Source organism: Sapajus apella, unplaced genomic scaffold (assembly GCF_009761245.1).
Source record: "Sapajus apella isolate SASKATOON/1434 unplaced genomic scaffold, GSC_monkey_1.0 scaffold137, whole genome shotgun sequence".
Classification (NCBI taxonomy): domain Eukaryota; kingdom Metazoa; phylum Chordata; class Mammalia; order Primates; family Cebidae; genus Sapajus; species Sapajus apella.
Window position 1 is genome coordinate 1,842,333 of NW_022437077.1, and position 25,659 is coordinate 1,867,991.

The following is a 25,659-nucleotide window of genomic DNA, read 5'->3' on the forward strand; positions in this document are numbered from 1 at the left end:
CAGTGGGTCAAATAAATCAGCGGAGTGGGAGCTCCTGGAGGGTAGGAGTAGGGGTTGACTGGGAGCCAGCGGGCGCGCGCGGGGCGGGTCCCTTGGGGTTTCCAGCTCCGCGGGCGGGCGCAGCGCCCCGCAGGCCTCGCTTCTCCTGGGGAATTCCGGGCGGGGTGCGGGCGGCGGGCCGGGGGCGGGCCGGGGCGGGGCGGGGCCCCGGCACCGCTGTCTATAAGATGGGTCGCGCGCCCGCCCGGGGCCACTAGCTGCTGCCTGCGCGTCCTCTCCCGTTCGCGGTGCCATGGCCTCCGCCCGTCTGTCCGCGCTGCTGCTGCTCTTCGTAGGCGCCGCCGCTGCCGAGTCGGTGGGTGCTTGGAGGTCCCCGGGAGGGGGGACAGGGGGCGGGGCAGGCCGGTGTTCCCTTTGTTCCCGGGAGCCTGGGATCCGGCGGGGGGCAGATCAGGGGGTACGCCGCCCCCAACTGAACACCGAGGCCCGGGAAACTTTGTTGGAAACTTTGCTCCGGGGTCACGGGCCGGTTTCTCCACGCGCCGTGCGCCCCTCGCCTGTTGCTCTTGCCGCCTCCCCTGGCTTCAGCCCCAGGCTGCGGGCTCGTTAGTGACTAAGCCGGTGTCAACTCTTCAACTCCTACACTCTCATCCCTTCCCTGGTGACCCTGGGGCAGGCTTGGAGCGCTGTATCCCTCTCCTCGCTCTCTGGGCGCCCAGAGCGGACGGTTTTAGGATCCGAGATGGCCTGGGGATGTGGGGGTGGGGGGCTGCGTGTACTCGGAAGGGGGAGGGGTTTAGGGCTGTGCGAGGCCCTCTTTCACACACCAGGGAGAACTGAGCCCTGACCTCAGTTCTGGCCCCGGCTCTGTCATTGACTTGTGACTTAGGGCAAAGTCCTGTCCTGAATCTCTTCCCAATACTGCACCAAGGGTCTGAGGGAATGGGGCAAGAGGGGACTGCTACTGCTTTAGGGTTTCTAGAAAGTTGGGGACCCTGCTTTTTCAAGGACAGAGGAGAGGAATGGCTTAGACTCAACACTTAGCCAAGAGCTGAGCCTCTGCTTTCTGCAAGAAGTATGTTCATTTTTCCTCAATTGCAGATGAGAAAGTGAAGCATCCACCTTGAGTGGGGTGAAGGGGGCAGGGGGAGAGAAGACCTCAATGAGCCCAGAGAAACCTTTCCTTCCCACTGTCCACTGGTCTCGGTCGTAGCCGTCCCTGGGCCAGCAGAAGCTCTATCCATCCCCGCAGCCATTTGAGGAGAAGGGAGGCAATCTCATCTGGGAAGTTGGGGGCATGGGAACTGCTGTTGAAGGCAAACTTGTCCCCTAGAGCCTGAGCTTTGTGCCCCCTTTGTGCCCTTTAGCCCCAGTTTTCAGAGCGAGTGAGTCCTTGGAGTTTAACCATTAATGTTAATTTCTTTGAAAGCCTTGAGGCTCCTGTTCCTCTGAGTTTACTTAGGGGGAGGTTGATTCTGCCTGCAGGCTCTTGATGAGGAATGAATGAGACCCCTAGGCAATACTACTGGCACAAGTCCAGACAGGCCATGATGATTGCAAACATTAGCAGACATTGTTCTAATAACTTTCTAATGGGTATTATCAAGGAGCTTAATTCCAACAACAATCCTACTGTGTACTGTTCTTAAACTGGTCCTGTGGCTAGAGAGGTTAGGTAACTTGCCTAGGGTCACACAGTTAATAAAAGCGTAAGTCAGATTCAAATTTAGGCAACCAGGCTTCCAAGTTGTGGCTTTATCTTAATTTTTACTCTTTGTGCTACTCCAGTGTCCCATCCTTGGTAACTCAAGACAGATTTAGAATCTGTTGAGATTTTAGGCCCGGAAGGCAAAGGAATTCTGAGGTAAAAGAAAACAAGGCCAGAGTGAAGGTGGTGACTTAACCTAATCCAACGGGGAACGAGCCTAACCAAAGTACAGTGCTCTAAACTAGGCCCAGGATATGTTGGGGTCTAGCAATTGGGGAAGCATCTGAAGGGCAGTACAGGGAAAAAGAGGAAAGGACCCAGGAGTTGCTGAGGTCACCATTTGCCCAGTCACATGCCAGTTTCCTCCCAGGGGCTGCTGAGCCTGCAGGTACTTCAGGGTGAGGAGCAGACAGCTGTGTCCTGGGGGCATTCTGAAGGATGTGGTTTGGGGGAAGTGGACCTGCCTGGGTGGCCCGTCAGGGAGACGTCAGCCCTGCACAGCTGCTTCCTGAGAAAGGTGTCAAGTCTCATCCTGACCTCAGCTCTCCCCTTCCTGGCTAATGTCACAGACCTGGTTGTAACTGGGGCACAGGGCCTCCCCTTTGGCCTATCCCCTCCCTCTTTTCTGGGTTGTGGTTGGAAAAATCAGACCTAGTCACAGTTGGCTTGGACTGACAAGATAGATGATCCAGCATGGCCTTTTCTTTTTGCAGGTGGAGAAAAGTGAGGCCCAGGGAGAAGCACTTTGCTAATAGCAGTGAGGATTTGTAGAGTACTTTTTATATGACAGATATGCTGCATTTTATCCTCACCGAAAACCTATCACAGGGGGATTCTATTATGCCTACTTTCCAAATGTGAGAGGTAAAATGGTACTACTTTGGGTTAGCAGAGAGCATCCAGGACACCAGGATCTCTGACTAGGAGTCCTCCCATTGTGGGTGGTGTTCCCCTCACTGTTCCACCATCCCCCTTACCACCCCCATGTTCTGGAAGGGAACCCAGGCTCAGTACCCAGCTGCCCTCTCCTCTGTTTGGCGGGGCTTGCTATACTAAACCAGTTCTTCCTGTCCAGCTGGGAGCATTCCCTGATCTGCCTTCCTGCCACTCCCTCTCTGACCAATTAAAGGCAGCCTTGTTTTGGGAGCCCCTTCCACCCAAAGGTGCTGCTGCCCAGGGCCACAGCCTACTTACTGACTTGGCCCCAAGCCCAGGCAGTTCTGGGGAAGTGTCTCCCACCCATCAAGTGTACTTCAGCTTAAGGACATTTCTGGTCTACTGCGTCCTCTTCTGGATTACATAGGAGTGGGCTTGGCAGCGGAAGCCTGGGGGCTTCTAGGACCCTTGAGTGAAAAGTGAGAGCTCTTGGGACTTGTTGAGCCCAGGGAGTTAGCAAACACCCAGGAAAATATGTGGGCCATGATTTGGAGAGTTCCATAAGTCGCAGGGGAGGCCTCTTTCCCCCTGGGGTGACATCCCCCACCTTGAAATGAAAGATTTGCCTCCAGAGTCCTTTCCAGCTTTGAATTTGATTAATAACTGAAATACCTGCTATTCAAAAGGGGTCTCTCTCTTGAAGGAATTAACTTGAGGGAATTAACATACTCCACCAAATTCTCAATCGCCTCCCCCTCCACCCCCACACACCCAGGGCAGGAACTCTGCTCTAGTTGTTTCTGTGAAATGCCTGTCCCCTAGTTAGTTCTCAGGAAATGCTTGCATGAATGAATAAATTCATGTATGTTATTTTATTCTGAAAGTTTCATTAATGTTATTTATTGCTAGTATGCGTATCTCCCAGTACTGTGAGGTACTATTTTCTCTATTTTTACAGGAAATGGATGCTCAGAGGAATGCAGTGGCTTGCTAAGGTCAGAACCAGGTCTGACTGATAGGGCAAGGTGGCTGGTTTGAGTGTCCTCAGAATATTCCAGATGAGGAAATTTGCTGGGTTTGAAGGTAGATGCCTTAGGTCCTACTTCGGCCTTGCTGGGTGACCTTGAGCAAACATGCCCTGTCTCTGGGTCTCAGTGTCCTCAACTCTAAAATAAGGAGGCTGGACCATTGCCTTGTAAGGGTCCTTCCTGCCCTCTAGAGCCCATTGATGAGGGGAGGGGCCCTTTCCTGGCCTCCTTGATAAAGAGTCTAAACAAATCCCAGTCTCAGAAGAGAAGTGGGGGTGGGGGAACATTCAGCTCCTGCCATCCCCAGCTCCTAGAAACAGAGGACTTTTCCAAGGACTTGGAGTGCTGAGCCGGCCTGAATGAGGAGCTGGGAAAGCCAGGCTGGGCTCCCAGCCCCAGCTCCCTGTTGGGAGAAGAGGTTGAAGCTGTCCTTCAACCTCCTGGTCTAGGCAGGCAGGTGTGAGTTCCAAATAAACGCTTAACATTGGGATTAGGGGCCGGACCATGCGCCGTGAGTCACTGCCTGCTAGTGTAGCCTGACTGAGTCACCCATTTCCTTTCAACCTCATGGCTAATAGGACAGCTCTGTGGTGGGGGTGTTGGAATGGGCTCAGAGTTTTACCTCGTCCTTTGGGAGTCACTGTTTCAGTGTCCAGGGCCTTGAGGGGACATGCAGGAAGCTGAGTCCTGTACCTTCACAGCCCGGTGCCTGCGTGTGGACCTTGACCTTGTACGGTGTGCAGCCAGTCCTCAAAATTGGGCTTTAGACCTCTGCAGAGCAGGTAGTACTTTTTTCCCCCTTAAGGCAAACCAAGGCTGCAACTGGCCTGCATTATTTCATGGAGCAAAGCTGGTGTCGTTCAGGTGCGGTTTGCCCCCAGGATTCTCTGATGTTTGTGATGCCTCCTCTTTGCTTCCTGGGGCTGGCCAGAGGGCATTGAAACTTCGGTTTCGTGTTAGGCAGACCTAACTCCAGACGTGCTAAATCCACGTCTTACTAGCTACATGAATTCGGTCATGCTGCTCAACCTCTGAGCCCAGCCTCCTGGTCTGTTAAGAAGATCATGATATCGGGGTGGCGAAGCTTAAAGGAGACGACAGACTGTAGATAAAGGCACCTAGTGCCATGCCTGGTAGGGAGGAGGTGTTACTTAGTGACAGTTGCCTTCCATGCCCAGGCCACCTTCATGCCAGGGGGTCCTATGTCTGAAGATTCTGAGCCCAGGTCTCCTGGAAAGCTTTCTCCCATCCCCTTTATTTACCCCCACAGCTGGGAGGTGGGAAGGTAGAAGTCTAGGGTGGGGCTGTTGGAGTCCAAATCTCCTATTTGTTTATCTTAGAAGTGGGCTGTTTGCTAATTATGGAATGAGTTGATGTTTAAACAAGAACTAGCTCTGGGCAGCCCCACCTCTCCTGCTGGGATCTGCTCAGCCCTGTGCGGAACCGTTTGCAGCCTGGAGGGAGAGGGGGCAGGGGGGTTGCCAAGGCTACTGGACCACTCTGGACACTGCCAGGACTTAGGGTCACCCTCCTGTGCTGGAGGGGCAGTTTCTAGTCCTAAGGAGGCTGAGTGACTTCAAATAGCACTTTGAAGGGTGGGGTGTTTGTTGGTGGACTGAAAAGGTACAGTGTTCTCAAAAGCCAGTTTCTTGTGTGTTTTCACTGCATGGTGCCCTAGAGAGGGAGGAGAACACATATGTCAACAGTTAGGGTCTCATTTAACCTTGGAAGAACAAGCCTGACTTCGTGGGCTGGTTTGTCATTAACTAACCCAGGGGTGACCTTTGGGCGCATTCTTGCACCTCACTGGGGCCTCTCTGGCCCTATCTGCTGAAGGCTGGGTGACTGGAAAGAGGGTACAGAAAACTCAAGCCCCCATCCTAGCTCTGCTGCTCACCCAGGGACATACACAGTTAATAAGTCACTTCGTTGATGTGAACCCCAGTGTCCTCTATAAAACACCTGTGACACTCAAGGGTCATAATCGGTGTTTGGCAAACTTGTAAAGGGCTGGCTTTGTTAGCACCTAGACAAGGGTTCTTAACCTGGCCAGACTTTGGCTCTGGGGAGGTGGTGTCTGTGCACATGTTGAAAATGTAAACTGACAGTTACAGTTATTGGGGTTCAGACTTTTTTATCCTTTTCAGGGGGCTCCAGTACTCCCTAAAAGGTCACTCTGATCTCAGCAGGTCTTTCTGGCTTTGACCTTCTACAGTCATCCTTCCTCCCTCCCCCACTTCCCAGACTGGTTCAAGCCTCCTGTTTCTCCCAACCCCCACCCTCAGCCCAGACCTTCCTATTTAGTGGCTGCCACCCCTCCGGGCTGCATCTCGCCCCTCCCCCATCCTCCAGGCCCCGGAGCTCTGCTGCTCCAGTTTTCTCTGGCACAGTAGAAGAGGCTGCTGGTCAGGTGACACCTGGGGTAATGGAAAGGGGAGGCAGGGAGAGGCTGGTATGTGTGGAAACAGTGACTTGGTGAAGCCCAGCAGTCAGCGGCCAGGCCTGCGGGGACTGGCGGTACCACTCTAACCTCTGGGCATGGGGGTAGGTGTGGCACATGGCAGCCCGGTTACCCAGAGTGGGGATACTCCTTGATTTGGGGAAGCCCTGCTGGAGCCATCTGTGAGACAGACTGCCCAGGTCTGGAGCATGGCTTCCCCGGGGGGCGGTAGGGGAGGCTGGGAAGGGGCAGGAAGCCAGCACCCAGGGCTGATCTAATCAGTCAAGACAAGGCTTCAGCGTGGGCTCTCTACTCTGCTCTGAGAACACAGAAGGTTTGTTTACATCCCGAGAGCCTCCCTGGCCCTCGGATCCAGCAGGGATTTCGGATCTGCTGCCTAGATTACAAGCTCCAGCTTCAATGCACCTCTGTCTCTGAGGCCCTGAGGGAGGCAGCCCCCTCCTGGCTGTCTCCACTGGTAATCGGAGCAATGCCCAGCTTGGTTACTGGGCTGGGACAGAGAGAGGCTTGTCTCTTTGAGACCTGTCTTTTATAGATGGGGAAACTGAGGCTCAGAGAAGAGAATTGTCCACGATCATCCAGGGAGTTAGGGAAAAGGGTACTGGATTAGCTCCTGGCAGGGAGATGTCCAGAGACTCCCGAACCCTTCCCCCATTTCTAGCTGGCACCCTAGGATCCTGCAGTTCTTGCTAGGGAATGGGCTGCCCGGAGGCTTGGTGAAAAGCTGGTTGCTGGCTGTGCCAGGGCTGGCTGTCTCCTGAGTGATTGTGTTCAGAGTAACCCGACCTTGAAGGGGACATTTGAACCCTCACTCCACCCCCACTCCCAGACCTGGTTTAACTATTCAGGTATCAGAGCACCAGACCAAGAATTGGTGTGTAGGTTTTTTTTAACCTTCTAGGTTTTTTTTTGTTCCTAAGTAGAATTTCAGTTGTTTCTGGTTACTGCCATTTGCTCCTTCGGGGAAGATAAAAATCATCTTTACCTCTATCTGCTTAGGACAGGTGGTCAAAACTGTGTCACCTCAGGCAGGTCTCTGGCCATCTCTGTGTCTTTTTTTTTTGTGCACAGTCTGAAGGGACCTGATTCGCTGTTGAAAAGTCTCTGGGCTCAGAAGCAAAATGATAACCCATTATAGGTTACATTCCTTTACAGTTTGCAAATCACCATCTCTCTGTCCACAGACTAGCTTCCTTCCAGCAATGGAACTGCCTCTGTACGTTTTCCCAGGTCTCTGATCATCTGAGCACTAATCCCACTGGCCAGGAGGAAGGCAGGTGGGGGTTAATCACAGCCACTGTTCATTGATCACCTGCTGTGTCCCAGGCCACGTGCCGGATCTCTTGCACACACGAATGCATTTCACTTAATCCTCATCACCCTGCAAGGTGCTACCAGCCCTAGTTACAAAAGAAGAAACAGGATTTCAGAGATGAAATAAACTCCCAAGCTCATATAGTTAGGAAGTGGCAGGACTCACACTTGTGAGTTTGCCTTTATGCACAACCACTCTGGGTGGTAGAATCACAATGTGGGCCCCAGGTTTTAGCCATTCTGGGGAATGTGTGGCCCTTAAGAAGTGGGTGGGATAGGGGAGAACAGTGACTACTAGCGCACGCTGCTGGGGGTCTCCTGCCAGAAATCACTCTGGTGGGTCCAGGAGTTGGAGCCTCGGGCACTCACCATCCCCTTTCCCTACTAAATTTGGCTTGCCCAGTTATTACCCTTCTGGTCTTGTCTCCTGAAAGAAGGGTCAAGTGTGTCCCTGCCCCTACCTCCCCTGGGAAGGAGCCAGATGGGGGGAGGCTCTCATTAGTTCACAGTTATCCAAGCCCTGACCCTGAACTCCTCCCTGGCGCCCCAGCCAAGTTTCTGTTCCTTTGTTTAAGCAATATCATTTTCACCTCTGTTTACTCCGGGGCAGGAGCAGGGATGCCCTGGAGCCCTGGCCCAGGTGGCGTGTTGCGGACTGGCTGGCGGGTTAGGCTGGAGAGATGTCAAGAGTGGGCGGCAGTTAGAAGCCTAGTTGTGGTTAGGATGTGGTCTTGAGAGAGAGCTGGATTTGAATCCCAGCTCTATTGCTTTCTAGTTGCATGACATTGGTTAAATGACTCAGCTGAACCTTAATTTTCTCATCTGCAAAATGGGTAGAGCACCTTGCAAGGCTGTTTTGCCAATTAAATGAACTTGTATAAACAAAGTACCCAGCATGGTGCTTGGCAGGTAGTGGATACTCCTTTAGTTGCTCATGCTTTTCCTGGGGTGACAGAAGCCATAGGATTTGGGGATAGGGTTGGGATGGGACCTTTTCGTAGGTTCATGCCTATAGCCAAAGAACTAGATGGGAAATCTAACTGTAGTGACAGCTGCCGCCTGTGGATTTGCTGAGACCCTTACGGGCAGCCAAGACCCTTGAGGGGAAGAGGAGACAATTCCAGTCTGAGAGCCAGGAGACCTAGGTTCTAAGTCCTTCTCTGCTGCCAGCTGCTTGGATGACCTTGACAAAGTCCCTTGTCTTCTTGTCTGTTTGCTAGGTTGTAAAATCAGATGCCGTCTGTTGGCAGGTGTTAGTTTCTATAGAACAAAAGAGCACTTGCCCTCCCTTCTTTCTCCCCAACAGTCTGGGGCAGAATCTAGGATTTCTAAACCCCCAGGCACCCATCCCAGATCCCCACCAGCCACAGGGCCAGCTGCATCTGTGGGACCCAGGCCCACAGCCCTATTTTTTTATTTTTTGGAGACAGGGTCTTTCTCTGTCACTCAGGCTGCAGTGCAGTGGCACGACCGTAGCTCCCTGCGGCCTTGACCTCTTGACCTCCTAGGTTCAAGTGAGCCACCCACCTCAGCCTCCCAAGTAGCTGGGACCACAGGTGTTCACAACCACATTTGGCTGATTTTTATAGAGATGGGGTTTCACCGTGCTGCCCAGGCTGATCTCGAACTCCTGGGCTCATCCTCCCACCTTGGCCTCTCAAAATGTTGGGATTAAGCCACTGTGCTCGGCCACCACTGTCTTATTAGTTGGTAATTTCTGTTGCGTGTTCATGAAAAGGAAAAAGATACAGGGAGACTTGAGGGCCCAGGGAGGGTGCCTGTGCATGTACACACATGAACACACGTGCCTGGGCAAAGGTGGAGTGAGCTGAGCAGAACAGACCACATTCTTAGCCAGGAGCAGGGTGGAGTCCCTTTCTGGTCAGGGCTGGGCCTGGCTGCTGGGTGGCCTGATTCTTCAAAGCCACCCCAGACTGAATGGGCCTTATCTGAAAAGCGGGTGGAGGAGAGGAGGGCTGTTGGTGCCTTCCCAACCTTTACACAAAAAAAGAGCGATCGCCCACAGTCCCGCGGGGTTTGGTCTGGTCTTGCTGGCTGAGTCCTAAATGGCTCTTACCCACCGGGGAGTTTCCTTCCCTCCTGTCAGAGGTCATGGTGGAGAGAGGTCCAAAACAGGGCAGAGAGTGGGTTTCCAGAGCTCCAGGAGGGACTTCATTCCCTGTGTCGTCTCATCACTAGTGGGAGCTGGAAGGAGTTTCTTCTTAGCCCCTTGACTGGCTGTAGGAGGGAAATCCTGGGCTCATCTAAATGCAGCCTTTGAAGACTCCATCCTTTCAAAGTTTGGAATAGGATTAAATCCCTGCCGTGCCACAGAGCCCCGGGGTGACTTTAGACTAGATTCGTTTCTGTTTTGGAAACCCTGTGCAGAAAAGAAGGGTTAAGGATGAACCGGTGCCCTCGAAGAGGGCTGAGCTGGGGATCTTGGTTTCAGCCTTGGTTTTGCCGCTGACTTGGCTGCAAGATCTTCACACCCCACTTGCCCTCATAGCCTTCATTTCTCTAATGTGAAACGGAGGTAATTCCTGACGGTCAGTGGGCACGCTAATCCCATGGGTTGTTTTGAAATACTCCTTAGCACTTTGACGTACTGAAAGAGAGGCTGATGCATAAACAACATTCCTTGGCTTCTGGGGGCACTGAGGGGTAGAGAAAGGTCTCTCAGCCTAAGACAAGTCTTGTAATGGAACTACAGCCCCAGCTGGGGACTGTGACCCTGTCAACAAATTGCCAAAGTGTACCTTCTTTCTTTCTCCTGGCTGGATTTGACCCCCACTTAACAGGGCTTCCTTGGAGCCTGGGGTAGGCTGATGACCCAGTGTACATATGTGTTCCTGCATGTGTTTATGTGTTTGTGGTTAAAGCCCAGGTGAGTGATGCCTGGGTTCTGGTCTAGTGTGGCTAATTCCTGCTTGTGTGACCTTGGAAGAGTGACTTTACCTTTCTGAGCCCTTGTTTTCATCTTTCCAAAAACAGACTATAAAAAGGACCTAGACAGGCTGTGTGCTTGGTTCAGGCCTGTCACTTGGGCTCCTGGGGGATCTGCAGCAGGAGATGGAGGTAGGAGCACAGGGACCCAGCCCTTAGGTACAGGCACTTGGGTAGCCACGAGGAGCTTTCCTCCTGCTCTGCCAAACCAAAGCCACAGGCACGGGCTATGTGCGGGGGCTTAAATTCCAGCACCAGCGGCCCAGCAGCTCCTGATTCCCGAGCCATGAAGTCATCTCTGACCAGGGCTTAACCTCTCTGGCTTCCCACCCCCACGGGTGCCAAGCATTCAGCAGAGATTCTCCCCACTCCCTGGGGTGAGAGTGATTCCTGCCCACTTCCTTCCCTGCAGCCTGACCCTGCTCTCTTCCGGGAATCCAGCATCCTCCCCCTGTGGGGGTGGAAGAGGGAGCGTGAGGTCAGGTTCCACCTGCCTCTCCCCGGAAGCCCAGTGGCGGGAACACAGGAGTACCTCCCAAGCAGCTTTCCTGAGCCTCTCCTGCAATGACAATAGCCTTATCTAAGGGACAGATGTTCCTTCTCAGACACCCTCCTGTGTCAATGGCAGTCTCAGCTGAGTGAAGGACAGTCTGGGATGTCTGAAACAGAGACCTGGCCTCTTTCTATCCTGAGTTATGTAGCGAATGCTCTGTATGACCTTGGGCAAGTCCCTGCCCTGTTCTGGGGTCAAATCCAAGTTGTGTGAAACGGGAGGACAGGAGCTTCCTGGGTCCTGGCATTCTGTGGTTCTAGGCAGACACCCGGCTCCTGCAGTTACGGGGTCTGGGGGAGATGGGATGTCTTGCAGCAGGAGGGGCATGGCGTATTGAACTTGATGAAAAACCCCAACTCTCCTGGCAAATACTAGACACTTTCATGTTTTAATTAGTAGAATAATGAACTTTGCTCAGAGCTGCTATTATCGGGGCAAACAGAAGCCTGGGCCCAGAAGCCGGAGAAAGGGTGATGGGCATCCACATGTTTTCTGTGCCCTTGAGGGATCTTTGTTCACACTCCATGGAACTACAGGCTGGGAGCGGGGTGACTGATATACTGTAGGGCTGCCCTAGACCTCTGATACTTTCCTTTTGAAAGCTGTTTGGTGGGAGTGAACCTGAGACTCTGTCGTGATCAGCTGTGTCTCCACAGGGTAGCAGCTGAAGGACACTTATGGGTACTGGAGTGGATGGTCAGGGAAGGCGGGGATTGCGCCTCTCGGGGTCTGCACTGTGCTGGCAGCAGAGTAGATCTGTGGGAGATGTTTGGAAGGCAAGACTGAATCCAGGAGTGCACTTCTGAGTCATCAGGTCTGGGCAGCACCCTGACCTGAGGCTGTCCTAGGGTGTGTGTGAGCCAGCCCTGTCTGTCCCAGCCCAGACTGACTCAGCTGGGAAAAGTGTCCTGGACTGGGTAAGACCGGAGCCAGCAGCCCACTCTCTGCCCTGTGTGAATCAGCGGCTGCTACATCACAGAGCCCTGGAGTGGAGCATCCCAGGGCCCCGTGCATGGGACTCCCGGCTCTGAAGTCAGGCAGGCCTGTGTGTGCAATCCTCACTCTTCCATCTGCCAGCCATGTCACCAAAAGAAAATGACTTCCTGGACTGTAAAACTAAGTTAATAACATGCCTTCAGAGTTACTAAGAACAGGGCCTGGCACATAGCAAGTCCTTGGTAAATGATACCTAGCCATATTAATAATTTGATTATTACCTCAAATTTGAATATTATAGGATGTAGTGGGGCCCGGGCAGGAAACTGATGACTTACTATTTTTATATTTTTTGAGACAGGGGTCTCACTCTGTAGCTCAGGCTGGAGTGCAGTGGCACGATCTTGGCTCACTGCAGCCTCTGCCTCCCAGGTTCAAGCAATTCTCCTGTCTCGGCCTCTTGAGTAGGTGGGATTACAGGTACATACCACCGTGCTCGGCTAATTTTCACATTTTTAGTAGAGATGGGGTTTCACTATGTTGGACAGGCTGGTCTTGAACTCCTGACCTCAGGTGATCCACCCGCCTTGGCCTCCCAAAGTGTTGGAATTACAGGCATGAGCCACTGTCCCCAGCCTCATTTACTATTTTTATTTGCCCAAAATGGGAAAGAGACTTGCCTAAGGACACATGGCAAGTTAAAGGGAGAGTGGGATCGAGGACGCAGGTCTCAGACCGTGGCCTGGTCTCTTCCTAGTTTCTGAATTCCCGCTTCAGTAGCTTTCGGGGTTTGACTGTCACAGAGCATGGTGGATGTTGGCTGATGTGTCTCCTTTCTTTATCCTAGATACGAGAGACTGAGGTCATCGACCCCCAGGACCTCCTAGAAGGCCGGTACTTCTCCGGAGCCCTACCAGATGATGAGGATGTAGTGGGGCCCGGGCAGGAACCTGATGACTTTGAGCTGTCTGGCTCTGGAGATCTGGGTACGGAAGGTGTGGTGTGCAGGTGTGGGCACAAACCTGGAGGGAGTGGTGGCCTCACCGACCAGGAGGGTGACCATGCCTTGAGACTTGGATTTTTGTGGGGCTTTTCCTGAAGTGCCTTCCTCCTTCTCAAAAAAAAAAAAGGGGGGTGTGGGGGGAGTTAAAAGTAACTGGATTAACTGTTTCCATCCCTGAGAGCCCCTCATGGGCAAGTTGTGTGCTGCTTTGAAGTCACTGGTAGCTCTGGGTTTTCTGAGCTCCAGCCTGAACCTCTCCTCATAGGTTCTTCTCTTTGCTGCAGAGCATGGTGGGGGTGGGGTGAGGGCAGGATGGGTGGCAGGACAGGGTGGGAGTGGGGAAGGAGGACCCAAAGAGTGCTTTCCTTTCTTTGAAAGGAAAAGTTCCAGCATGGGCAACATGGTGGGAGCTTGGCTCTACAAAAACACAAAAATTAGCCAGGCGTGGTGGCATGCATCTGTAGGAGTCCCAGCTAATTGGAAGGCTGAGGTGGGAGGATCCCTTGAGCCTAGGAGGTTGAGGCTGAAGTGAGCCGAGATCATGTTACTGCAAAGAAAGGAAAAGTAGCAGCTTAGAAGTGGGGATGAGGTGGGAGGGGGCATGAGTGAGCAGAGAAGTGATTGGGAAACCAAAAACAAGTATCTGCTTCAGAGGGGATGGGGGTGGGTGAAGGGCCCAGACAGCTAATGAGACGTGCCCCTCCTTTGTGCAGGGAGGTGTTAATAATTGCAAGTTATAGCTTTGGAGTCACTCACATAGTCCTGAGTTCAAGTCTCCACCCTGTGTGAACTGAGCCTCAGTTTTCTAATCTGTATAATGGGAATACTTAAGACAGTACATCAGTGTTATGCGAACTGAACTGATTTAAAGCTTTTGGCACACACCAAGCACTCAGTAAGTTTTTGAAAAAAATAAATTTTATGGCTGGGCATGGTGGCTCATGCCTGTAATCCCAGCACTTTGGGAGGTTGAGGCGGGCATATCACGAAGTCAGGAGTTTGAGACCAGCCTGGCTAACATGGTGAAACCCCGTCTTTACCAAAAATACAAAAATTAGCCTGGTGTGGTGGCAGGTGCCTGTAATCCCAGCTACTCGGGAGGCTGAGGCAGGAGAATTTCTTGAACCCGGGAGGTGGAGGTTGCAGTGAGCCGAGATCGCGTCACTGCACTCCAGCCTGGGTGACAGAGTAAGACTCCATCTCAAAGAAAATGAATAAACATATAAATAAATAAATTAATTTTATTATGTGCATTTAAGGCATACAACATGATGTTATGGGATGCGTATAGATAGTAAAAAGGTTACTACAGCGTACCTAATTAACACATTCATCATCTCACATAGTCACCCAGTAAATGTTTTAATATTGCAATTGGAGTTTCCTTCTCAAAAGTTAATTCTCTGAGGATCTTGTTAAAATATAGATTTTGATTCAGTCAGCCCTGAAATTCTACATTTTTCTTCTTCTTTTTTTTGAGATGGAGTCTTGTTCTGTCGCCCAGGCTGGAGTGCAGTGGCACTATCTTGGCTCACTGCAACCTCTGCCTCCTAGGTTTAAGCAATTCTTCTGCCTCAGCCTCCAAAGTAGCCGGGATTACAGGCACCTGCCATCATGCCCGGATAATTTCTGTATTTTTAGCAAAGACATGTTTTATTATGTTGGCCAGGCTGGTCTCGAACTCCTGACCTCAAGTGATCCACCCACCTTGGCCTCCCAAAGTGCTGGGATTATAGGCATGAGCCACGATGCCTGGCCTTGAAATTCTACATTTCTAACCAGCTCTCAGGTGTTGCTGTTGGTTTTTGGATCCACACTTTGCATAGCAAGGGTTTGGAGCTAACGAAGCCTTTGCCCAGCTGCCAGCTCACATGTTCCGGTGAAAGAGCCAGGGGGTGGGCCTTAGGAGCCCCAGATGGATGACTGAGGTGTAGGGATAGGGAAGCTCCCTTGGTGGACACTAAGCATTTGACAGCTAGTTGTAAGGTGGAACTCCCACCAGCCCTGGCTGAAGGGGTCGTTTTCCTGGGGTAATGGACCTCACACTCACACAGCTATTCTGACCTTACAGATGATTTGGAAGACTCCAAGATGGGCCCTAAAGTGATCCATCCTTTGGTAAGTAGCTACATGCTTCCACCTCTTCCACTTTGCTTATCTATAGCCGACTTATTGGAAAAGGCAGAAAATGCAGCCCCCACAGGCAGAATAAGTGAGGGATCTTACCCCACTATGCAGGAAGGCTTTTTAAAAATCTGACCCTGGGCTGAGCATGGTGGCTCAGGCCCGTAATCCCAGAACTTTGGGAGGCTTGAGGTCAGGAGTTCAAGACCAGCCTGGGCAACATGACGAAACCTGGTCTCTACAAAAAATACAAAAATTAGCCGGGTGCGGAGGCCTGCGCCTGTAGTCCCAGCTACTTGAGAGGCTGAGGTGGGAGAATGGCTTAAATCCAGGAGGCTGAGGTTGCAGTGAGCCAAGGTCGTGCCAGCGCACTCCATCCTGGGTGACAGAGCCAGACCCTGTTTAAAAAAAAAAAAAAAAATCTGGTCCCAGTCTCATTTTGTAGGTTGCTGGAAGGCCATCCTCCCTGCAGGAGTCGTCACCATCAACACCAACTCCTTTTCTGTACATTTATAGCTATTTCCTAGCATTGATATAAAAATATGTATACAGGCCAGGTATAGTGGCTAACACCTGTAATCTCAGAACTTTGGGATGCTGAGGTGGGCAGATCACCTGAGATCAGGAGTTCAAGACCAGCCTGGCCAACATGGTGAAACCTTGTCTCTACTAAAAATACAAAAAGTTAGCCAGGTGTGGTGGCGTGCATCTGTAGTCCCAGCTACTTGGGAGACTGAGGCAGAAGGATAGCTTGAACTCAGGAGGCAGAGTTTGCAGTGAGCCGAGATTGTAACATTGCACTCCAGCCTTGGCAACAGAGTGAGACTCCATCTCAAAAAAAAAAAAAGAGGTATATATATAATTCTATGAACTGCGTTTTTTACTTAGAGTGGTCATGAGTATTTCCCTGAATAATTAAATGTTCTTGTCATTTTTATAGGCTGCATAATAGTTTACTCGATTCCCTTTATTGATGGAAAAATGGTTTATAATTTCTTAAATTTTAAAATTAAAACACTGCAGCAAGCATCTTTTTTATTTTTGCAGAGTGGTGAGTTTTCCAAGAAAGGAAGGGGAGGGCAATTCCCAGAACTGGGGGTCCTCCCCTTTTTAGACCACATAGAATAACTTCCTGACTTTGCCAGGGGTTTGTAAATTGTCATGGCGCTGATTGGGACTGTCTCTTAGCATGCTAATGTATTATAATTAGTGAATAATGAACAGCAAGGCCGACTAGAGGTCAGTTTTGTTGCCATCCTGGTTTTGGTGGGTTTTGGCCAGCTTTTTATTGCAACCTGTTTTATCAGCAAGGTCTTTATGACCTGTACCTTGTACTGACCTCCTATCTCATTCTGTGACTTAGAATGCTTAACTTACTGGGAATGCAGCCCAGCAGGTCTCAGTCTTATTTTACCCGGCCCCTAATCAAGAGGTAGACACTCTGGTTCAAACACCTGACATTTCCCTTGCTCCCTTTTATAAGAGAACCCTTAATCCTAAGGGTTGCAGAGGGACAAAGATCCATCTTCTGTAACTTCTTCCTGCTGAATAGGGTAATGATATTCCCTCTTGTATCTACAATAGAGAGAAGCTCAGTCAGAAAGCGCCAGTATGGTGAGGGCCGTTCATAACTCTTAGTTCTGACAAAAGGTGATATCCAAAGTCCTCCAATCAGTGCTGCAGTCTCTTTCCTTTGGGTCGGGGTCTCCTCTGTCTTATCCCTTCTGTGGTTCGCCAGAAAGATGTTACCAGAAAGCGGTCTTGATCCAGACCCCAAGGGAGAGGGTTCTTGGATCTTGCACAAGGTAGAGTTCAGGGTGAGACCATAAAGTGAAAGCAAGTTTATTAAGAAAGTAAAGGAATAAAAGAATGGTTACTTCATAGGCAGAGTAGCTACAGCAAGCATCTTGTACACAGTCTCTGAAGAGCTCCTTACGATAGAGTTTCCAGGGAAAAATTGCCACCTTTAAAGGGCAAGCAATGTCTCAGGTTTTGCCAAATTGCTTCCAGAGCAGTTGCTCTAGAATAACCATTGGCCAGCAGTGCCTGCGAGCACCTGCTTCCCTTTTGCCTTGGTCACATTCATTTTTCTTTTCTTTCTTTTTCTTTTCTTTTCTTTTCTTTTTTTTTTTTTTTTTGAGATGGAGTCTTGCTCTGTTGCCCAGGCTAGAGTGCAATGGTGCGATCTTGGCTCACTGCAACCTCTGACTCCTGGGTTCAAGAGATTCTCCTTGTAGCTGGGATTTAAGGTGCCCACCACCATGCCCAGCTAATTTTTTTATTTTTTAGTAGAGATGGGGTTTCATCGTATTGGTCAGGCTGGTCTCAGACTCCTGGCCTCAGGTGATCTGCCTGCCTCGGCCTCTCAAAGTGCTGGGATTACAGGCGTGAGCCAACGTGCCCAGCTGATTGCATTCATTTCTCATTTGGGACAGATATAGAAAAGTTGGGGATAAGGATTTTGGCAGCATAACTGTGGAGCGGCTGTTGCCAGTTCCTGCTCCAGGACCACATGGTTTAGCTGAATATGGCAGAACCAGATCCTCTGCCTGGCTGAATGTTCCTGTCCCCTGCCCTGAGTGTCTCCTAAAATATGCTGAGTGTCTCTTCCCCTTTCCACCCATCCAGGTGTCTCTAGATAACAACATCCCTGAGAGGGCAGGGCCTGGGAGCCAGGTCCCCGCCGAACCCAAGAAACTGGAGGAGAATGAGGTTATCCCCAAGAGGATCTCACCCTTTGAAGAGGGTGAGGATGTGTCCAACAAGGTGTCCATGTCCAGCACCGTGCAGGGCAGCAGCATCTTTGAGAGAACGGAGGTCCTGGCAGGTAAGGTCCCATGCTGTTTCTAAAATGCCTTGAAGGGGGAAAGGGGGCTCCAGGGCGGAGAGCACCTGCAGGCAGGGATGCCTCCAGCCCATGAGGCTCCTTGATTCCCCTTCCTTTTGCCCACTTAGGCTGCCCTAGAACATTGAAAGACTACGCCTCCTTATGGGGTGGCTCTGACTGCAGCCTGATGGAGGGAGAGGAAGAAGTGCCTATCAAAGGCTTCTAGAAAATAGGCATTGAGTCGATCCCTTGCCTTAAGTTCTTTTCATTTATTTTTCAAAGGACTTTCACTGTATGGGTTTGGCATCAGGGAATTAATCATTAAAAGTTAATTTCCCTTGAAAGTCTGGAGGCTCCTTCAAATTGGGTTATTTTCCCCTTCCCCTACTCTATCACTTGGCAGCCTTGTGACTTTGGCCGAGAAGCTTTTGAACTGGATAAGCCTCAGTTTCTTATCTGTAAAATGGGTACAGTGATACCTCCTGGGGTTGATATAATGAGTCCATGAAAAAAAAAAATATGAGATCACTTTGCACACTGTAAAGAGCTGTTCTGATTTGTTAATGTTGTTTGTCGTTAAATTGTCACTGACCCCTTCAGTAGGTGAGGCACAGGGTGTCTTCATGTGAGAGCCTCAGGAAACAGAAGTTTGGCCTCAACCGAGAGTTCTTTACTGGAATGTGCATTGTGAGGAAAGATATGTCCCAGGGTGTTGTCAGCTGGATGGAGGGAACTCCCCAAGGTCATGCTGAGGGTCAGTCTGGATGAACTGGCCTGGCAAGTGGGCACCCTGGGCCTATGCTGGTAACTCCTGTCTCCTGGGAATCAACAGGGCCAGCAGCTCCAAGGAGGCTTGAGCTATAGGGAAAGAGCCCTGTGCCAAATGTCAGTGGCCTGGCTTCATCCAGGACAGATGAAAGGTCTCACCTGTCTCTGGTAAGGAGGGTCCTTGGGGGCACAACCCCAGGTTACTGGGCCCACCTCAGCCCTGACCCTGGCTTCTTGGCATCTCAGCCAAAATTCTTTTTACTTTTCTTTCAAAAGTAAAAAGATTTGATTAAGGTTTTGGATTTGCATTAGGTTTTGCTTTAATTAACTAAAAGTTCTATGGCTTCTAAAGAAAAATTTGAAAACCACTGATTAATCCAAGCAACTGCTTCTTATACATGGGGAGACTGAGGTCCAGGCTTTGGGCCACATAGTAAGAAAGAACTGAAGCCAGTTTATCTGTTGAATCTTCCATTTGAGAATTATACAAGCATAAGAGCCTTATGTGAAAAGTTACGTTGTTAGCTGGTGAGGTGGAATCCCCCTTCCAGAAGCTTTATTCAGCACCCAGGAGCTTGATGAAATGCTTGTTATATGCTGTATGATTCCTGTGCCCTCATTGAGTCCCTACAACACAAAACTGAGTCTAAAGAACTTATATGAAGTCACAAAGCCAGGAAGTGGTAGACCTGGCATTTAGACCTAGGACCACAGTCAGCTTCTGAGCCTGTGCTTGAAACTTGACCCTGTGGGGTGTCCCAGCACAGACCCAGGGCCTCATGGAGGAACTGGGGACATCAGAGGGAAAGGTGATAGAGACAAGAATAGGGTTGATGTCTCATATTCCATGTGCTGTCTCTGGCACCTCCTGGGGGTACTTTTTTGCTGCTTTTTCATAGGAATTTTTTGCTGCTTGCTCATACCTAAGAAAGAACCTTGCTTGAGTCCTCTGTGCCACTCTGTCCCCATTGTGTACATAGATTTGTAGTGTGTGCAGGGATGGAAAATTAATCTTCTTAGCCTAAGACCGAATTAGGGGACTCAATCTGCCACAGAAGGGATTCTGTGAGGCATCCCTGCCCCTAGCAAACAGGAATGAGTCATTCAGGCCACCTGGCAAAGTGGACAGATCAGACCCACCAGACCCACTCAGATCCCATCTTTGCCCGACACCAGCTTGGTTCTCCTCTTGGAGCCTGAATGTGTCATTTACTCAGCACCTCCTGTTGTGTACACCTGATTCAGGGGGCTCGGGACACAGATACAAACCTCAGACCTTTACAGTGAATGAATCTTGAGAATATGCTATGCACTAGGAGCTGTTCTAAGCACTTTAAGTGGATTAATTTATTTAATCCTTAGGATAAATGTATGAGAAAGGTATGGCTGTTTCCATTTTGCAGTGATGGAGATGAAGGAAACTTGTCCCAAATCACACAGCCAGGAAGTGGGAGAGGTAGGAGTGGAAACCAGGCCTTAGCTACTGAGTTCTGTAGGTAATTGTAGCTTAAGAGCTTGGAAATTAGTATGTTCTGGATGTGTGCACTTTGGATGTACCTACCTGCCTATGAAGTATAGGCTGTCTAGGTAAATACGCACACAGGGAGAGCTAGAAAGTGCCCCTGTGCTAAGGACTGCAGGATAAATATGTCTACAGGGATTTCCATAGCCTGCCGCTTTGCTTTCTCCTGTTCCTGGCTCAGTTAGTGTTAGGCTGTTGCAGGGAAGTCCGTTTGGTGTTTGGAAAGAGCCCAGGCTTTAGACTCAGGCAGATGTGGGTTAAATAGTGGCCTTGTCACTAGCCCTGTGGTCTTCAGTGACTTAAAATGCTAACAACCCCCTTCTTATAATTGGGGCCATGAGGTCAACTTAAATAAGGTATTGGCCGGGCACAGTGGCTTATGCCTGTAATCCCAGCACTTTGGGGGACTGAGGCAGGCAGATCAGGAAGTCAGGAGATCGAGACCATCCTGGGCAACATGGTGAAACCCTGTCTCTACTAAAAATGCAAAAATTAGTTGGGCATGATGGCATGCACCTGTAGTCTCAGCTACTCAGGAGGCTAAGGCAGTAGAATCACTTGAACTCAGGATGGGGAGGTTGCAGTGAGCCGAGATCACGCCACTGCACTCCAGCCTGGGTGACAGAGCGAGACTTCACCTAAAAAAAAATGGGCATCAACTTGCCTGGCGCAGGCAGTGGTGACGGTGAGGATGTCTGGTTGTAAGAGAACTGACGGGGAAAAGAGAGGTGTTCATCCCTAGGTCCTGATGAGGAGCTCTCACCCCTGCCTCTCCTCTCTCCTCTCTCCTCTCCAGCTCTGATTGTGGGTGGCATCGTGGGCATCCTCTTTGCCGTCTTCCTGATCCTACTGCTGGTATACCGCATGAAGAAGAAGGATGAAGGCAGCTATGACCTGGGCAAGAAACCCATCTACAAGAAAGCCCCCACCAACGAGTTCTACGCGTGAAGCTTGCTCCTGGGCACTGGCTTGGACTTTGTGGGGAGGGAAGCCAGGGGATTTTGAAGGGTGGACATTAGGGTAGGGGGAGGTCAACCTAATACTGATTTGTCAGTATCTCCAGCTCTGATTACCTTTGAAGTGTTCAGAAGAGACGTCCTCTTCTACTGCTCTGCTAGGTTCTTCTTGATCTTTGGGCCTCAGTTGCCCTGGCAGAAAAATGGGTTCAACTTGGCCCTTCTGAAGGCAAGCCTGGGATTGGATCATGTCTTAAACTTCCAGTTAAGAATCTAGGTCTGGCCTCAAGCCCATACCGACCATGCTTCATCCAGAGCTCCTCTGAAGCCAAGGGGCTAATGGGTGTTGTGTGAGTCCCGGCCGGATGTCCGCCCCCAGTGGCCTTCCTCCCTCCCTTTCACAGCCTGTCTCTCGGCCAGGAACTGGGGGAAGGACCTAGAATCGCCTGCATCTTGAGATGTCTCCGCAAATGGGTACTTGTGATCACACTACGGGAGTCTCTGTGGTATATATCTTGGGCCATTCTAGGCTCTTTTGAGTGACTTTTGGAAACCCCCCTTTTTTTATTTGGGGGGAGGATGGGGAGAAGAGCTGAGAGTTCATGCCGAAATGGATTTATAGAATATTTGTAAATCTATTTTTAGTGTTTGTTTTTCTAATGGTTCATTCCTTTGTGCAGAGTGTATCTCTGCCTGGGCAAGAGCGTGGAGGTGCTGAGGTGTCTTCAATCTGCACATTTCCACAGCACCTGCTAAATTTGTATTTAACGTTTTTTTTGTTTTTGTTTTTGTTTGTTTCTTGAAAATGAGAGAAGAGCCGGAGAGATGATTTTTATTAATTTTTTTTTTACTATTTATAGCTTTAGATAGGGCCTCCGCTTCCCTCTCCTCTCTTTGTTCTCTTTCATTAAACCCCTTCCCCAGTTTTTTAAAAATACTTTAAACCCCCCTCCTGATGATCTTGGCCCTTTCTGAAGCTGCTTCCGCTTATAAAATAGCTTTTGCCGAAGCATAGTTTTTTTTTAGCAGATCCCAAAATATAATGAAGGGGTTGGTGGAGTATTTGTGTCTGTGTTCTTATATTATTATTCTTCCCCGGTCCTAGAAAAATGGATAAATATATTTTTTCAGGAAATAGTGTGGTATTTCCAGTTTGATGTTGCTGGGTGGTCGAGTGAGTGAATTTTCACGTGGCTGGGTGGGTTTTTGCCTTTTTCTCTTGCCCTGTTCCTGGTGCCTTCTGATGGGACTGAATAGCTGAGGTGGATGGTTCTGTCCTTCCTGCCTTCTGTTTGGGACCCAGCGGGCGTGCTTTGGTTTGCTTTCTTCAAGCTCTAGCCTGTGCTATTCAATACAGTAACCACCTGCGGCTGTTTAAAGTTAAGCCAATTACAATCACGTAAGATTAAAAATTCCTTCCTCAGTTGCACTAACCACGTTTCTAGAGCCGTCACTATATGTGGCTCATGGCCACTATATTCACAGCAGAGAGCATGTCCATCTATTGGACAGCACTGTTCTAGAGAACTAAACTGGCTTAACGAGTCACAGCCTCAGCTGCGCTGGGACGACCCTTGTCTCCCTAGGTAGGGGAAGGGGGAATGGGGGAGGGCCGATGAGGCCCCAGCTGGGGCCTGTTGTCTGGGACCCTCCCTCTCCTGAAAGGGGAGGCCTGGTGGCTTAGCCTGGGCAGGCCGTGTCTCTTCCTGACCCCAGTGGCCGGGGTGAGGGGAATCATCCTTCCTTGCTGCACCAGAGGCCATTAGCTCTTGTCACCACCCCCACCGAGGGTCCCAGCCGGCTGGATCCTCTTCTGTCCCCCACTGCCCTTTTCCCCCCTGGGCTGAGTTGGAGCAAGCACCTCCTCTGTAGGCACCTCTCACACTGTTGTCTGTTACTGATATTGTTTTTGATAAAAAAGATAATAAAACCTGGTACTTTCTAGACTGCCTGCCTCTGTCCTTTTAGTTCACAACAAGTCATCCTTTTGGGGCTCTGCACCCCCTTGATCTCAGTGGAGCATGAAGAAACTCCCCGGACCAAATCCCCTACCGGGTGCCAGACATGCTGGGGGTGGGCAGGGGGTGGGGGCAGGGATGTAAGAAGGCAGGAAGGGGCCTAGAGAGGGGGGAAGACACCAGAACATGCACGCTGATGGCTTGCGCAGCGTGTCACCCCTATGTCAGGGTTTTGTTTAGGTGGCACTGTGCTGAAATAGCAAACACAAAAATCTTTTTTTTTTTTTTTTTTTTTTTTTGAGATGGAGTTTCACTCTTGTTGCCCAGGCTGGAGTGCAGTGGTGCGATCTTGGCTCACTGCAATCTCCGACTCCCAGGTTCAAGGGATTCTCCTGCCTCAGCTTCCTGAGTAGCTGGGATTACAGGCATGCACCACCATGCCCAGCTAATTTTTGTATTTTTAGTAGAGATGGGGTTTCTCCATGTTGGTCAGGCTGGTCTCAAACTCCCGACCTCAGGTGATACACCCCCCTGGGCCTCCCAAAGTGCTGGGATTACAGACCTGAGCCACCTTGCCCAGTCCAAAAATCTTTGAATTTAGTCGCCAACCAGAGAAATCAGGTTTCTCATGAAAATCCAGATTTCTTGCTTTTCTTGGGAAAAATAACCTAAAAAATTGGCCACTGTCGGCCTACCTGGCAACAAGGGAGAGCTGCTGAGCAGCAGGCACCCATCTAGAGGTGGGCTCTCTATACCAGTCTCCGTTTGCTTCACTCAGGGTACCGCTGCAGCCAGACTAGCTGGCAGCCTCCGGAAATAGCACTGGCCATCTCTCTTGACCATCATAACAACCCTGTGAAGTGGGCAAGATCCTTGTTACCAAGTGGGCAACCTGCCCCTAGTGTGTCTGCAGAGTCGAACCTTAATTCCAGGTCCTTGGACATGGCGGTCTTCCTTTGGCACGATGTTGCCCAGCACTTTGCTGGGGTTGGGGAAAGGATGCGAAGAGGAATTGGTAGTAGTCGGAGCAAACCCTCACATTCACACAGTGTGGCCAGGAACCCATTCTTGGGGCTTTATACCTGAGCCCATTTAATTGTCTGAGCTCCATAGAGTAGGAGCTATTAGTAGCCCCATTTGACAGATGGGGAAACTGCATCCAAGAGGTTAAATACCTTGCTCAGTCCGGTGCAGTGGCTCATGCCTGTAATCCCAGTACTTTGGGAGGCAGATCACTTGAGGTCAGGAGTTCGAGACCAGCCTGACCAACATGGCGAAATCCCGTCTCTACTAAAAATGCAAACATTAGCTGGGCATGGTGGTGGGCGCTTGTAATCCCAACAACTCAGGAGGCTGAAGCAGGAGAATTGCTTGAACCCAGGAGGTGGAGTTTGCAGTGAGCTGAGACTATACCATTGCACTTCAGCCTGGGCAACAGAGCGAGACTCCATCTCAAACAAAACAAAACAAAACCTTGCTCAAAGCTATACAGCTTACCAGTTGTAGAGGTGGGATTTGAACCCAGGCAGTCGGGCTCTAGACGCATTGCCTATCAAGGATTTTATATCACCTAAGGCCTCCTTTCTGGGGGTTGTTTCATGCTCCACAAACCCCATCTGAAGCAGTCAGTCTGGTCTCAAATCCCATGTCAGCCTAAATCTCTCCTGAGACTTTGTTCCGCTGTTTCTTTGAGTCCCATGAGGTTGAGAGGTTCTCTGTTCTTGTAACTTGTCCTGTTGAAGCCCCTCACATCTGTTAGATCTGTGCTGTCCAATATGGTAATCACTGGGCACTATGGCTATATTATAAATTTGAATTAATTACAGTTTTAAACATAAAAATTCTCTTCTTAGTTGCACTGGGCTCGTTTTAAGTGCTCACTAGCCACATGTGAGTAGTGGCTACTGTGTCAGGTGGCACAGACACAGAACATTTCCACTTGCAGAAATTCCTGTTAGGGCTGCTTTGGATGGTATGAGGCTGTGAGTCAGGACCTCTGGGTTTGTGTTTCAGCTTTCACCAGCTGTTTATTTATTTATTTTCAGACGGAGTTTCACTCTTGTTGCCCAGGCTGGAGTGCAGTGACACAATCTTGGTTCACTGCAACCTCCGCCTCCTGGGTTCAAGTGATTCTCTTGCCTCAGCCTCCTGAGTAGCTGGGATTACAGGTATGCGCCACCATACCTGGCTAATTTTGTATTTTTAGTAGAGGCAAGGTTTTACCATGTTGGCCAGGCTGGTCTCGAACTTCTGACCTCAGGCGATCCGCCTGTCTTGGCCTCACAAAGTGCTGGGATTGCAGGCGTAGAGCCACTGCCCTGGGCCTTACCAGCTGTTATCTTGTGCTCCAACAGCCTGTAGGGAGGTAAGTCAGAGCTTAGTATACAGTGAGTTCTCAATATATGGTGTTATTATCATCGGTGCCATCTTTTTGAGTAAAGTATTACCTTAAGAAGGCTCGCATATAATCTATTGATATTTAAAATTACCCCCAATCTTAGGGGCTTGTAACAACATAAATATTATCTCACATTGTTTCTATGAGTCAGAATTCAGGAGCATTAGCTGGGTGATTCTGGCTCCATCTCGTGAGGTTACAGTCACAGCATTGGCCAGGGCCTGCTGTCATCTGAAAGCTTGACTGGGCTGGAGGATCCACTTCCAAGATGGTTCAGTTAC

General features: G+C 50.2%; 1 protein-coding gene across 1 annotated transcript; it reads left to right on the top strand.

Annotated features, from left to right (window-relative positions):
* Window positions 1-216: 216 nt before the first annotated feature.
* On the top strand, window positions 217-22,968 carry SDC4 (syndecan 4). Its single transcript, XM_032263695.1, has 5 exons — window positions 217-355; window positions 12,670-12,808; window positions 14,897-14,943; window positions 17,578-17,776; window positions 20,863-22,968. Exons 1-5 carry the CDS (start codon window positions 293-295, stop codon window positions 21,012-21,014), a joined length of 600 nt encoding a protein of 199 aa, XP_032119586.1. The 5' UTR covers window positions 217-292; the 3' UTR covers window positions 21,015-22,968.
* Window positions 22,969-25,659: the final 2,691 nt, after the last annotated feature.

Coding starts and splice junctions, on each gene's coding strand:
- SDC4 (XM_032263695.1), top strand. CDS start 293: ATGGCCTCCGCCCGTCTGTCCGCGCTGCTGCTGCTCTTCGTAGGCGCC. Junction 12,809..14,896: donor GTCTGGCTCTGGAGATCTGG/GTACGGAAGGTG, acceptor CTGACCTTACAG/ATGATTTGGAAGACTCCAAG. Junction 14,944..17,577: donor CTAAAGTGATCCATCCTTTG/GTAAGTAGCTAC, acceptor CCACCCATCCAG/GTGTCTCTAGATAACAACAT.